Source organism: Scyliorhinus canicula, chromosome 3, assembly GCF_902713615.1.
Source record: "Scyliorhinus canicula chromosome 3, sScyCan1.1, whole genome shotgun sequence".
Classification (NCBI taxonomy): Eukaryota; Metazoa; Chordata; class Chondrichthyes; order Carcharhiniformes; family Scyliorhinidae; genus Scyliorhinus; species Scyliorhinus canicula.
The window spans coordinates 83,239,953-83,255,237 of NC_052148.1; the positions used below are offsets into that span (position 1 = coordinate 83,239,953).

The 15,285-nt window shown below is 45.7% G+C and overlaps 1 protein-coding gene across 1 annotated transcript in view; it reads right to left on the bottom strand.

Annotated features, from left to right (window-relative positions):
• The window catches only part of fancg (FA complementation group G), a 66,484-nt gene extending 53,354 nt beyond the window's left edge, over nucleotides 1-13,130 (bottom strand). Inside the window, 3 exon segments of the mRNA XM_038790797.1 lie at nucleotides 857-985; nucleotides 4,121-4,205; nucleotides 13,015-13,130. Of these exon segments, the coding sequence (XP_038646725.1) occupies nucleotides 857-985; nucleotides 4,121-4,205; nucleotides 13,015-13,080 (280 nt within the window). The 5' untranslated portion in view covers nucleotides 13,081-13,130.
• Nucleotides 13,131-15,285: the final 2,155 nt, after the last annotated feature.

Sequence of the window (15,285 nt, forward strand, 5' to 3'; positions counted from 1 at the left end):
ATTGAACCGCACTGCTGGCCTGCCTTGGTCTGCTTTAAAAGCCAGCTATTTAGCCCTGTGCTAAACCAGCCCCTCACAGGAGGAGGCTGCGAGGATGTGCTCCACAGGAGGGGTGAAAAGAAAAGTGAAGTACAAGTCAGCATGCTACACTTGTGCACCTTAGGAAGGCTAGCTCAGGCCTGCAATTGGTGTCAGCCTTGACTTCAGTTCCCCGCCAGAGGTTTGGGCACATCGCCGAGGCTGATGTTTTAGTTTGGTACTGAGGAATGCTGCATTGTCAGAGGCTCTGTCTCTTGGATGAGATGCTAAATCAAGAGTTGCCTCCTTTCTGGGTGGAGATTACAAAAAAAACCATTGTGGCACGTCTCCTGAACATCTATGTCAATGCTCTTTTGTGGCACCTCATCTTGTGCGAATGTAACGTGCTTTGGCACAATTGGAAGTTCGGAATGATGCTTTTTTTCCCCCTTTCAATTTATTTCAAAGGTACATATATGAACATAGGTGAAGGTAGGTGTAATTTCTTGAAGGTGGAATATCATATGGCAATAAAGAACTGATTTAAATATGAAGCTATCAGAGAGTTACTGTATTAAAAACACATTCAGTGGTTCATTGAGGGAGAAGCTGTATTAATCATTTATTGCAATTGTATATGCCTGTGTATATCATTTATATTAGAATGCATCAGTTTGCACACACACCTAAAAATTGCTTCATTAAGTCAATGCCCCTTTCACAAGTCAACGTAGAGCTAGTTGTGTGCATCTCTTCTGGGGGTGATTGAGAATGGACAAACACAGAAGTTACAGTAAACGTACAGCCAATCCACCATACAAATAAAGTCGAAACGTACCTCGGCCAAGACCCTCATACACCAAGGAGTTATCATCTTGATTGACGTCAGACAAACCAAGACTTAAAACAACTGTATTGTACAAAATAGTCAGTTCCAAGGGAATGCTGGGTACAGTTGCTGGCAAACCTGCACAAAGACCATAAAAAACTGACATGAACATTGAAAAGAAAGGTTACTCTGCTGATGAGCCATCAGACACCAGAACATTTATCCACTGCATTGGTGATGGAGACTGTCTCACTAAAATACTGTCATACTGGACTTTACTACATCAGTGATTCCACATATGGAGAACGGTCTGACTTCTAATAGCTCCGCACACCAGATGTCTGTCAGCTCAACAAATAGAGAGCAAGAAACACACATATCGAGCAATCAGAGGCACACAATCCAAGAGCCGGTTACTTCATCATCTGTGGTAGAAAATATTAAGAGTGTCAAATTAAGGAAGAAATTGCCATGAAGAGAAACAGTTAGAAGTAGCCAGCATGGATTTCAAAACGAACAATTGTGACAAAACTTATAAAATTCTTTGATGGGAGAAATGCAGTAAAATGAAGTTTTAGAAAGCCTCCTTTGTCAAGCTAACATGCTCAGCATAAAGGTATGAAACACGTAAAGCCAGCTTTTCTGGACAGGATATGTTGGTGGTATGTCTGACACCAGTTTCCCGAAGAAACTGTTGTACTCTGAACTCCTCCCAGGAGAACAACTTTCAGAATGTCCCCAAAGCGTCCTTGAAGAGATCAAACTTCCCCATCAACTTCCAGTTAATGTCTTTTGGGAGTTCAAGCTTTTGCTTCGATGCTTCTCCCATCCAAGGTTCCCACGGCACCAATTAGTCTGCTTTCTCCTCTCAAAAAAGTACAAACAAATCCTGGAACACACTGCACTGACTAATAGGCTGCCTCAGCTTAAGTCAACTTCTTAGTTCTGATTATAAGTCCATGGACCAAAAATAATAAAATAGGAACATAGGGAAATTAAACAGGTTGCAGTGTCCAAAAGAGATCCATTTTGGAACCGCATATGCTCACTATGTACCTCAAATGATTTGGATATAGGGAGTGAGTGGGGCTGATACTTGTAGATGTAGGCGGCATGGTAGCACAGTGGGTAGCAGTGGTCACTTCACAGCGCCAGGGTCCCATGTTCGATTCCCAGCTTGGGTTACTGCCTGTGCAGAGTCTTCACGTTCTCCCCGTATCTGTGTGGGTTTCTTCCGGGTGCTCCAGTTTCCTCCCACAAATCCCGAAAGATGTGCTGTTAGGTAATTTGGACATTCTGAAATTCTCCCTCCGTGTACCCAAACAGGCTCCGGAATGTGGCAACTAGGGGCTTTTCACAGTAATTTCATTGCAGTGTTAATGTAAGCCTACTTGCGACAATAAAGATTATTATGGTAAAATAGGAAGTATAGTCAATTATTTAGAAGACCAAATAAACTTTTTTGTTATTCGTTCATGCAACGTGGGCATTTATTGCCCATCCCTAATTGCTTTTAGGGGGCAGCTAAGTGTCAACCACATTGCTATAGGTCTGGAGTCACATGTAGGCCAAACCAGGTAAGGATGACAGATTTCCTTCCCCAAAGGACATTAGTGAAACAGATGGGTTTTTATGTCAATCAACAATGGTTTCAAGGTCATTAGACTTTTAATTACAGATTTTTATTGAATTCAAATGTCATCAGCTGCAGTGGCAGAATTTAGGAGCCCACTCTGGCTCTCTGATTTACTAGTCCAGTGACAATACCACTACGCCACCGCTTCTCCTTAAAGTTAATGTCAGAAGTGGGATTCAAACCCACACCTCTAGCCGGAGACCAGAAATCTCAAGCCGCAACGGGAAGGACAAAAATCCTGGAGTCCGGCACCTTCGACCACTTGGCCATCCTGACAAGTAACTACAAAGGGATTTTGATAAAATCATGCATGCATGGCCATGTACATAAATGTTAGAGGGTACTCAAGAAGCTCAACACCATCCATAACAGCCCAGTTGATTGGTACCCCTTCCACAAACATTCAATCCCTCCATCATCAACGAGTGGCAGCCGTGTACACCATCTATAAAATGCACTGCAGCATCTCATCAAGGTTCCTCAGGCACATCTTCCAAACCCACAATTTATACCATCTAGAAGGAAAAGAGCAGCAGATACCTGGGAACCCCACCATCTGGAAGTCACTCACCACCCCGACTTGGAAATATATTGCCGCTCCTTCATTGTTGCTGGATCAAAATCCTGGAACTCATCCATAACAGCACTGTGGGTGCACATACACTTCAGGGACTGCAGCGGTTCAAGATGGCAGCTCACCACTGTTATAGGCCAGGGTTTAGAGAACCCCAAAGTGTATCATGCAGTTCACCTGACCCAAAACTTTTAATAGATTTTGGTATGGGGAGCACACAGCCTTCTACAGGTGTGGTATAGCAGAAATGGAAAAGTATTTTTCAAAGCAAAACGATGTTTATTCTATGAACTCAAGTTAACCTTTTTAAAACATAGTGAACATCTTAGCAACCATCAATTTAAATACAATCCCCAAAAGAATACAACACTAAGTAATCCTTTAAGCTTTCCTTTTAACATCCATAAGACTTAAAACACCTTTTACCAGAAGCACATTAGGTTCACATTCACTACTGAGAACATTTATAATTCTGAATTCACCAAATGATGAAGAGATAGTCTTTTCATGGCAGAGAGAACAGCAGTACACCTGTTTGGTCTGGCTTCAGCTCCAACACGGAAAACAAAACTAAAACACACCCTGCAGCAAATAGCAGAAAACGAAAGTAAAAAAGCTGACAGACAGCTCAGCTCCACCCACGCTGACATCACAGCAGTAATAAACACCCATTTCATTAAAAGGTACTCTCACTACAGATACTTATATACACACCCATTTATAAACCCCATTTCTTAAAGGTACTCTCACATGACACCACCACCTTCAAGGGCAATAAGTTTGGGCAATACTTCAGTGTTGGCCTAACCAGCGATGTCCACATCCCATAAAATTAAATAAAACTCAATATCAAAAAGTGTAAAGGTGGCAACACTGTATTTTGGTTAGTAACAATTATAATAATATTCTGAATAAAAGCAGGCTCAGTGCTATGTAAGAACAGGTGAATTTGGGCATATAAGATGACCAAAATACTGTGATGCTGGTTAGAGACATACAATATGGATATTAATACAATTAAACAAGCCATAACGAATAGTAGCATCAACACATGCATTTATACCTTGCATTTTCTCCAGTAGTTTTCTGAAAGAAACATGGCTCTGTCGCAAGATCTCTCTCCGATGTACAGCATGGGCAGAAATATTCTGGCAGGGACGAAAAAAGTTGCCATTATACAGAATAATCCCTTTTCCAGAAATGTAAAGGTAAAAACTTCAGGTTGAAAATTATTCTGTTGCTGCTTTTGTCATTGTTCTTTACATCAGGCTTTGCAATTTATTTATCAGACTGACAGTCAATTATCAAAATGCTCAATCCAAAGGAAAATTATAGATTGATCATTTTAACGTACAATTTCTCTTTTCTAGCAAGCTGCCAGTTGTCTGCTAAGGGTGGTGTATTGATAAAAAGTATTATAGGCTAGTCAGATTCATCATTGATTTCCCAGTGGCCAGATTTTGCAGCCAGCTCATTTCATATACTGCACACAAACTTACATCCTCGATTGTAATTGCTTCATCAGGAGGAATGTAGGAGGAACTTCTGCACTCAAAGGGTTGTGAATCTATGGAATTCCTTGCCCAGTGAAGCAGTTGAGGCTTAAATGTTTTAAAGATAGAGATAGATAGTTTTTTGAAGAATAAAAGGATTAAGGGTTATGGTTTTCGGGCCGGAAAGTGGAGCTGAGTCCACAACGGATTAGCCATGATCTCGTTGAATGGCGGAGCAGGCTCCAGGGGCCAGATGGCCTACTCCTGCTCCTAGTTCTATTGTTCTTGTCACTGGTGACTGTGCCTCCAGCTATCTGGGCTCAAAGCTCTAGAAATTCCTCCCTATACTTTACTACCTATCCCATCGCCTTCACAACGCTCCTTAAAATCTACCTCTTTGAGAAGACTTTGTTAACGTGTGCACGGTGGTTAGTACTGTTGCGTCACAGAACCAGGATCCCAGGGTCGATTCCCAGCTTGGGTCACTCTCTTTGGAGAGTCTGCATGTTCTCCCCGTGTGCTCCGGTTTCCTCCCACAAGTCCCGAAAGAGGTGCTTTTAGGTGAATTGGACATTCTGAATTCTCCCTCAGTGTGCCCGAACAGGCACCGGAGTGTGGCGACTGGGGGCTTTTCACAGTAACTTAATTGCAAGTCTACGTGTGACAATAAAGATTATTATTATTTTTCATGAGGCTCAGTGTCAAATTTTGTTTGAGAACGCTTCTGTGAATTTCCTTGGGATATTTCACAACATTAATATATAAATGCAAGTTGTTCATGTTCTGGCAATTTTATTAGGTATCGATCACTGAAGTACGGCAATTTTATGGCTTCCATGTCTTTGAATGTTGAATCTCAGGAACATATCAGCAGCCTCTGGAGGATCTGGGGCACTTGGGCAGTAACTTCCTGATTTCCATGTTTAAGTACTCGTGGTTATCAGAAGCTACCACTGATTTGGCCTTGTCAGATGGAGTTCATGCCAAACAAATTTGACAGAATCTATTGAGGAGGCGACCAGGTGTATAGATGAGGGTTGATGTAATTTATATGGAAAACCTTTGACGAAGTCCCACATGGGAGACAGGGTAACTGGATATGGTGGATTCAAAATCGGCTTAGTTGTAGGAGACAGAGGGTGATGACAGATGGCTGCTTTAATGACTGGAAGCCAATGTTCAGTGGAGTACCCCAGGGATCTGTGCTGATTCACCTATTTGTCATTTATATAAAAGACAGGGTTAGGCAGGATCAGTAAGTTTGCGAATGACACAAAGATTGGCCAGGTGGTTAACAATGAGGTTGAGTGTTTTGCGTTACAGGAGTATATCGGCGGATGGTCCAATGGGGAGATGAAGTGACAGATGGAATTTAACCCTCAAAAGTGTGAGGTGATGCACTTTGGATTGGATTTTTTTATTGTCATGTGTACCGAAGTACAGTGAAAAGCTTTGTTCTGCGTGCAGCTCAGACAGATCATTCCGTACATGAAAAGAAAATACATAATAGGGAAAACATAAAATACACACTTACAGGCATCGGGAGAAGCATACAGGAGTGGTGTACTACTCAGTAGAGAAGCTGTGTAAAGAGATCAGATCAGTCCATAAGAGGGTTGTTTAGGAGTCTGGTAACAGCAGGGAAGAAGCTGTTTTTGAGTCTGTTAGTGCGTGTTCTCAGACTTTTGTATCTCCTGCACGATGGAAGAAGTTGGAAGGGAGAATAACCCGGGTGGGAGGGGTCGTTAATTATGCTTCCCGCTTTCCCACGGCAGCTGGAGGTGTAGACAGAGTCAATGGATGGAGGGCGGGTTCGTGTGATGGACTGGGCGGTGTTCACGACTCCCTGTAGTTTCTTCCGGTCTTGGGCCGAGCAGTTGCCATACCAGGCTGTGATGCAGCCCGATAGGATGCTTTCTATAGTGCACGTGTAAAGGTTGGTAAGATTCAATGTGGACATGCTGAATTTCCTTAGTTTCCTGAGGAAGTATAGGCGCTGTTGTGCTTTCTTGGTGGTAGTGTTGACGTGGGTGGACCAGGAAAGATTGTTAATGTGCACACCTAGGAATTTGAAGCCATCAACCATCTCCATCTCAGCCCCGTTGATGCAGACAGGGGTGTGTACGATATTTTGCTTCCTGAAGTCAATGGCGAGATGAGCTCTTTAGTTTTGCTGACATTGAGGGAGAGATTGTCGTTACACCACTCCACTAGGTTGTCTAACTCCCTCCTGTATTCTGACTCATCATTGTTCAATACCCAACCCACTACGGTTGTGTCATCAGCAAACCTTTAGTGGAGTTGGAGCCAAATTTTGCCATGCAGTCGTATGTGTAAAGGGAGTAAAGTAGGGAGCTAAGTATGCAGCCTTGCAGGGTCCCGGTATTGAGGACTATCGTGGAGGTGTTGTTATTCATTTTTACTGATTGTGGTCTGTGGGTTAGAAAGTCGAGGATTCAGTTTCAGAATGAGGAGCCAAGTCCTTGGTTTTGGAGCTTTGATACGAGCTTGGTTGGGATTATGGTGTTGAACGACTGAGCTGTAATCAATAAATAGGAGTCTGATGTAGGAGGCCTTGTTCTCAAGACGCTCTAGGGATGAGTGTAGGGCCAGGGAAATGGCATCAGCTGTGAACCGGTTGCAGCGGTATGTGAATTGCAGTGGAGCTAGGCATCCTGGGAGTATGGCATTGATGTGCCTCATGACCAACATCTTGAAGCACTTCATTACGATCGACATTGAGGCCGCCAGATAAGTCATTGAGGCACGTTGCCTTGTTCTTCTTTGGCACCAGTATGATGCTGGTCTTCTTGAAGCAGATGGGGATCTTGGAACGGAGTAGGGAGAACACATCTGCCAGCTGGTCTACACAGGATCTGAGCGTACAATCAGGGAACCCATCCAGTCTGTTGCCTTCCAAGGTTCACTTTCAAGAAGGCCGATCTGACTTTGGAAGCTGTGACGGTGGGTGTGGATGTGTCCAGGGCTGCTGGGGCAGTCGACCAGTTTCCTGCTTGAATCGAGCATAGAATGCATTAAGTTCATCGGCGAAGGGTGCGCTGCTGCCAGAGATTTTGTTCAGCTTCGCTTTGTAGCCCATTATGTTGTTTAAGTCTTGCCACAACCGACGGGTGTCTGTAATGCTAGTCTGTGACTCTAGCTTGGACTGATATTATCTCCTGGCCTTCCTGATGACTTTGTAGAGGCCTTTGGAAGGAGTAATGTGACAAGGATGTATTCAATGAAAGGCATGACACTAGGACGGTCTGAGGAACAAAGGGACCTTGGCATGTTTGTCCATAGATCTCTCTGAAGGTGGAAGGGCAGGCTAATAGGCTGGTGAAAAAGGCTTATGGGACACTTGCCTTTATCAATCAAGGCATAGAATACAAAAGTAGGGAGGTCATGTTGGAGTTGTAGAGAGCTTTGGTGAGGCCACAGCTGTACTGTTCCCTTTCATTGAAGTGTCAGTCACGAAGAGACACAAGTTCAAGGTGAGATTTAGAGGGGGAATTTGAGGAAAACCTTTTTTACCCATAGGGTGGAGACGGTCTGGAATGCACTTCCTGGGAGGGTGGTGGAGGCGGGTTGCCTCATATCCTTTAAACTGTTGGGCATTGTCAAACTCGGGGGAGCGACCTGCGGATGGGTTACGGGCAGGTGTCGGGAGGGTCGCAGAGCCGTCCATTGCGGTGCTCCAGGTCGCGCAAATCTGCGTACAACAGCCGGCTGTTGATAACACCACCTTCAAAACAACTGTGAACATGTAAAAAAAATGCAGCCGCACTGCGCATGCGTGCCAGATCATCAGCATGCGCAGTGTGGCCGTTTTTTTTTTTTTTTATAAACGGTCGCAGCTTTTTGTTTACAAGTTCAGGGGGGTTTTATTCATTTATTTTATTCATTTAATTTTTTTTTTCCCATTCTTTTTTTTTACAAGTTCGGGGGGGGGGGTTCATTAGATAAAATTTTACAGGAAAAAAAGCAGAACTTTGGACAGATGGAGACTCCATACTTTCCGACACCAAAAGGCTTCACCTTCATCAAACAGGTTCCATTGGAGGGGCGGGTACAAGGGCCAAAGGGACCAAAACCATTTCCTCCATTTTTGTCTGCAGCAAAGAAGGTCAGAGAAAATGGTGGGTCGCGCAGGTCGGCCGGTTGTTAAAATGGGTCCCCGGAAAAAAAATTTGAAGAACACTGCTTTAAAAAATACCTGGACGGGGGCAGCACGGTTGTGCAGTGGTTAGCACTGCTGCCTCATGGTGCCGAGGTTCCAGGTTCAATCCCAGTCCTGGATCATTGTCCACGTGGAGTTTGCACATTCTCCCCATGTCTGTGTGGCCTCACCCCCACAACCCAAAAAATGTGCAGGGTAGGTAGATTGGCCATGCTAAATTGCTCATTAATTGGTGGTGGTGATGGTGGTGGGGGGGGGGTACTCAAAAAAAAAAAATACCTGGATGAGCCCTTGGCACACTCAAGGCTATGTGCCAAGTGCTAGCAAATGGGATTAGGTAGGTCATAGGACCATAGGAAGGAGGAGCAGAAATAAGCATTTCAGCCTTTCAAGCCTGCAATCAGATCATGGCTGATTTCTTCCTGCTCTCAAATCCACCTCCCTACCTGTTCCCCATATCCCTTTAACCCGTTTTTAATCATAAATATATTTATCTCCTTCTTAAACCCATTTAACAATTCAGACTCCATCGCACTATGGCGTAGTGAGTTCCACAAATTCACCACCCTCTGCGAGTAGTGGTGCCTCCTCATCTGAGTTTTAAATCTACCGCCTCTCAACCTCTTTCTCTGACCTCTCATTCTTGATTGCCCCACAAGGGGGAATAATTGGTCTACGTTTACTTCATCCATGCCTTTTAGTATTTTGTATAACTCTTATCAGATCCCCTCATTCTTCTAAACTCCAGTGAGTACAGTCCCAAACTGTTCAATCTCTCCTCATATGTCAACCCTTTCATCCCCAGCCAGGTCAGGTGCTTTTCATGTGTAGGTGTAGACTTGATGGGCCTAAGGGCCTCTTCTGCATTGTGTGATTCTGTGATTTACTCTTTAATAACAGTTGAGTGGTGATAGACTCACTATTTTTACCACAAAATGCTGACCGGTGGCTTTCTGAATTTAAATGCACAATCGTGGAGATAAACAGCAGCAGCACTCCAAGGTAAAGACACTGGTCACAATGAATGGTCTACATGAGACAATTAATGTTTCAGAAATAAATCTGATTTTTAAAATATTCTAATAGATTTTGGTTGCTGTTCTTCTTATATGCTTAGTTTGATAAAAACTGTTACACATTTTCGATGTTTCTATGCAATGAGTTGTGAGGACAGTGCACCAACACTCAGCAGGCTGTGGACTAATAATGATTTCCAACTCCAATGACAGAATCCTTTACAGATTAATTGGCATGCATCTCGCTTCCTCACCCGCCCCCGCCCCCCCCCCCCCCCCCTCCTTACATCCCACGTGACTCAAGTCTCCACCAAAAATCACAGAACACTTCTGTTACCTTACATACAAATTGGATGTGGGTAGGAAATTGGAACTGATGAAGGAAAAAGGGGTGGACTGGGCGAACGTGCTCAGGCGGGGAGGGAGTAGTCAAAAAGCAAAGTATAGCAGATGCTGGAAATGTGAAATAAAAACAGAAAATGCTGGAAAGCCTCAGCACATCTGGCAGCATTTGCAGAGAGAAACAGAGTTTACGTTTTGTGTCTGTATGACTCTTCCTTAGAGCTGAAGTTCAACAACTTCCACCAGTTCCTGAGGCTTCCTTAGAGGGTAAAAAAGGAAAAGGGGTAGAGTAGGTGGCACAAAATAGGTCAAGTACAGATGGGAGCTCAGAGATTTGACAAATATGTCATGGATACAAGACAGAGGGTGTGGTACTGATAGTGTTAAGAACAAAACCAGTTGTTAATAGTGGCATAAAGGTCAGGGGAGCAGAATGCATTTATAACAGTGTATTTATTAACCTAACAAAGCCTAGATTTAGGCCCAATTAAAATTGGGTATTTTAAATTAAAGAATTTGCCTGATGTGGTAAACCACTGTTACACCTGTATTAGGTGATGTAAGGTAGGACCTGTACTGCAGGTTCGCCGGTAGCCCCTGCCTGCTGGCTCCGCCCAGTAGGAGGAGTATAAATATGCGTGCTCTCTATTCAGCAGCCATTTCGCCAGCTGCTGTGGGAGGCCACACATCTTACTGCAATAAAGCCACAGTTGTATCCAACCTTAGTCTTTGTACAATTGATCGTGCATCAACTGATTAAATTGGATATCCTAAATTAAATAATTGGGCATTTTCAAATCATACTGCAGTCAAACCTCAGTTTGAATTCAGACTTGACCAAAGTCAATACACAACCAACAGAATACGTATGGACCTGCACCTTCAATCACCCATCAAGATCATTGCAACCTATTGATATGCACAGGTCTCGTCAGTAACCCAAATCGAGCCAGACTTTCTGTCACCCAGAGTTTATTGTTACTTTATATGGGAACAAGGTATGTACAGCCCACACCACCAGAGAAGGTTTTATTTCGAGCTTGGCGGAGGGCAGGGGTGGGAAAGATGGACTACTTGTTCCTGGAAGGGAGCTTCGCGAACATGAGGGCGCTGGAGAAGTTCGGGCTGGTGAGGGGGAATGACTTTCGGTACTTGCAGGTGCGGGATTTCATACGTAGACAGGTCCCATCCTTTCCACGCCTTCCACCAAGGGAGTTCCAGGACAGGATAGTTTCCAGGGGTGAGGTAGAAGAGGGGAGAGTCTCAGATATTTATAAGGAGCTATGGGAGCGGAGGACACAGGGACCGAGGAACTGAAACTTAAGTGGGAGGAGGAGCTTGGTGGAGAGTTGGAGGGAGGCGTATGGGCAGACGCTCCGAGGGTAAATGCAACCGCAACATGTGCCAGGCTCAGCCTGATTCAGTTCAAGGTGGTTCACCAGGCCCACATTACGGTGGCCCGGATGAGCAAATTCTTTGGGCTGAAGGACAAGTGTGCTAGATGTGGGGGAGGACCAGCGAACCATGTCCACATGTTCCAGGCGTGTCCAAAACTCAGGGGATACTGGCAGGGATTTGCAGATGTCATATCCCAGGTACTGAAAACAAGAGTGGCGGTGAGTCCAGAGGTGGCGATTTTTGGGGTGTCGGAAGACCCGGGAGTACAGGAGGGGATGGAGGCCGACGTTGTGGCCTTTGCTTCCCTGATAGCCCGGCGACGAATACTCAAAGCCCCCAAGGACCGAAGTATGGCTGTCAAACATGGCAAGCTTTCTTGGCTTGGAAAAAATCAAGTTCGCCTTACGAGGATCACTATCTGGGTTCGCCTGGAGGTGGCAACCATTCATCGACTTCTTCACAGGGAACTAATCGTCAGCGGGGGGGGGGGGGGGGGGGGGGGGGGGGGGGGGGGGGGGGGGTAGAATAGTGTAGAGTAGGAGAGTAGGGGTGAAGAATAGGCAGGTCTATCTGCGAGAGTGGTACTGTTATTTGCGCTATGGTTTTTGTAATTGGTATCTGCACACTAATGTATATTGTTACTGTTTACAATGCCAAAAATACCTCAATAAAATTGTTTTTTAAAAAAGTACCTGAGGTCTTACAGGTACAACACTGGATAATGGTCAGCACTCTCTGAAAGCAAAACCTAAGAAAAAGTTACAGACTGGTCCTTTGGGAAGAGGGGATTGGAAAAAGTATGTGTCAAAATGGAGGGCAGAGTTCATGGTCTGAAGTTGTTGAACTCAATGTTAAATACAGACGGCTGCAAAATGCCTACCCAGTTCCTCCAGTTTGTGTTGGCATTCACTGCAACAGGGAGAATAGTCATGCTAGTCAGGTCCTGAGGCTGGAAGTGAATAAGACCTTTGGACGTAGACCAACAAAATGGTTCAAATAAATTTTTTTTTTTTTTAAATACTTTCTTCAAGCCAATGCACAGGGTGAACAGGGCAAGCCCTTAATCTATCTCCTTGCTTGCTCCAAAAAAAACCAATTCAAATTAAATCCATTCCATGGCCCCAAGAGAGCCACATTAGATCAAAGCTGACAGAAAAGACATTGCACCTGATCTTGGACTTGATTGACCATAGCCAAAAAGCCGAGAAGCAAACAACTAGATGAACTGGTGAGTAATTCTTGCTATGAGCTATGCCCGTGTGAACTTCCTCTGCACCTCATCTTACACGTCCCAAAGGATCACACTGACATCAGACTTGGAATATTTTGCTTTTTAAACGAAAGCGTTTTAATTCGGGATAAAGATAAGGCTGCACCAAAGTACATCTTAGACCGCCAGTTGTCTTGGTGGTAACGAACGGTAGCTCTGCAACATTCGCCAACCTCGAGCGATAGGTGAAAGCAAAGAAAGCGCTAGTCCTGCTCCCGCGTTTACTGCCGGTTGGGCAACTCCAAAACCGGCTTTTACCTTCAGCTGCGCCACTAAGCTGCGGTTCTCTTCAGTCCACATCTCCAAACAGCCGCCATCATCCATCACTCACTCCTGCGCGACAACCCGGAGTAACAAACTTGTGGAATCCAGCAACAAGACCGGAAGTTCCGCCTCTTAACTTTGTCCAATGGCAAAGCCGATTGTTGACCGAGTCATTCACTGATTGGTTAAGGACGCGCCAATCAAGAACAAAGAGGCGGGCTTTCACCCTTGGGTCGAAAAGCGCGGGTAACAGAGACGCTCTGTGAATGGGCGACTATTCTCTTTCTAGCCTAGTGTCACGCCTTTAACTTTCTGTTATCTACTGTGTTTACATCTTTCTGACACCGATGAATACAACTTTGAGGGTGATATTTTTAGCCAAAGGCCCTTCCGGTGTTGCAGAAACTAGTAAGAAGTCTTACAACAAGGGGCGGCGCAGTGTCTTAGCCCTGCGGCCTCACGTTGCAGAGGTCCCAGGTTTGATCCCGGCTCTGGGTCACTGTCCGTGTGGAGTTTGCACATTCTCCCCGTGTTTGCGTGGGTTTCGCCCCCACAACCCAAAAAAAGATGTACAGGCTAGGTGGATTGGCCATGCAAAATTGCCCCTTAATTGGAAAATGAATTGGGTATTCTAAATTTATTTTTAAAAAGTCTTACAACACCAGGTTAAAGTCCAACACGAGCTTTCGGAGCACTGCTCCTTCCTCAGGTGAATGCAGAGGTTCACCTGAGGCAGGAGCAGTGCTCCGAAAGCTCGTGTTTGAAACAAACCTGTTGGACTTTAACCTGGTGTTGTAAGACTTCTTACTGTGCTCACCCCAGTCCAACGCCGGCATCTCCACATCATTGCATAAACTAGAAAGTTAGGTTCACTATGTTAAAATCGCATTTTAAAAAAATAACTTTTGAGTATTGCCCGAGCAAATATTACATTTTCCTTCTGTCTGGCATTCTTTTCTTTTCTAAAAATAAATTTTGAGTACCCAATTCATTTTTTTCCAATTAAGGAGCAATGTAGAGTGACCAATTTACCTACCCTGCACACCTTTGTGTTGGGTTGAAACCCTCACACACACAGGGAGAATGTGCAAACCCCACATGGACAGTGATCCAGGTCCAGGATTGAACCTGGGACCTCGGCACAGTGAGGCAGCAGTGCTAACCACTACGCTGTTTGGCACTCTTATAAAATAATTCACCTCACTGACTTCCGGTGGCGGCGATGTCCGAGTGAGCCGCACATTCGGCGGGCTCTCACTCCGGTGGGCGTTTAGGGGCTGATTCCCCGCGATAGCGGGACCACGGAGCTGAAGGAAGGCGGCGGTGAAAGTGCTGAGGAGCGGGCTGCGGCACATGGAACAGCGGGAGTCCAGGAGGCAGAAGAAGAGAGAGAAAAAGGGACAGAGACAAGGAGCTGAAGAAACTTACCTGGAACCTAAGATGGCGGACACACGGACCCTGGACTCAGCAATCCAGCAGGCGCTGGATAACATGCTCCAGGTAATGAAATCCAGTTTTGAAGCGCTGGAGCGGGACAGCTTGGACCCACTCCAGAAAGCGGTGGATCAGCTGAACCAGAGGCTGAATGCGCAAGATGTTAAAGTTAAGGAGCTGGGAGAGGTGGTGGAGGAGCAGGCGGATGCGCAGACGGTTGCGGCGCTAGAAGTTGACGGGTTGAAGGAGCGGCAGAGAAGACTGCTAGACAGAGTGGAGGAGCTGGAGAATAGAGCCCCCAGGAACAACCTGAGGATGGTCGGCCTCCCGGAGGGGGCTGAGGGAGCTGATGCCGCAGCGTTTGTAGTAGACCTATTGATGTAGCTGATGGGGGCCGAAGCCTTTCCACGACCGCCGGAGCTGGAGGGGGCATACAGAGTGCAGGGGCGGCCGGGCGGACCACCACCACCCCCCCCCCCCCCCCCCCCCCCCCCCCCCCGCCCGATGGAGATTAGGTTCCACAGTTTCGTGGACAAGGAGCGGGTGCTGCGGTGGGCAAAGAGCGCCAGGAGCAGCGCGTGGAACAACAGTGTCCTCCGCATTTACCAGGACCCAAGCCAGGAGGTGGCTCGGCGGCGAGCAGCCTTTAAGAATGTCAAGGATGTGCTGTTCAAGAAGCACGTGATGTTTGGTCTGCTGTTCCCGGCTCGTTTATGGGTCACACACCAGGGTCAACACCACTACTTCTCCGAGCCTGAAGAAGCGATGGACTTTGCGAGGGATCAGGGGCTGGTCCCGAAAAGAGGCCCCACGGACACGAATTAGGGTCCG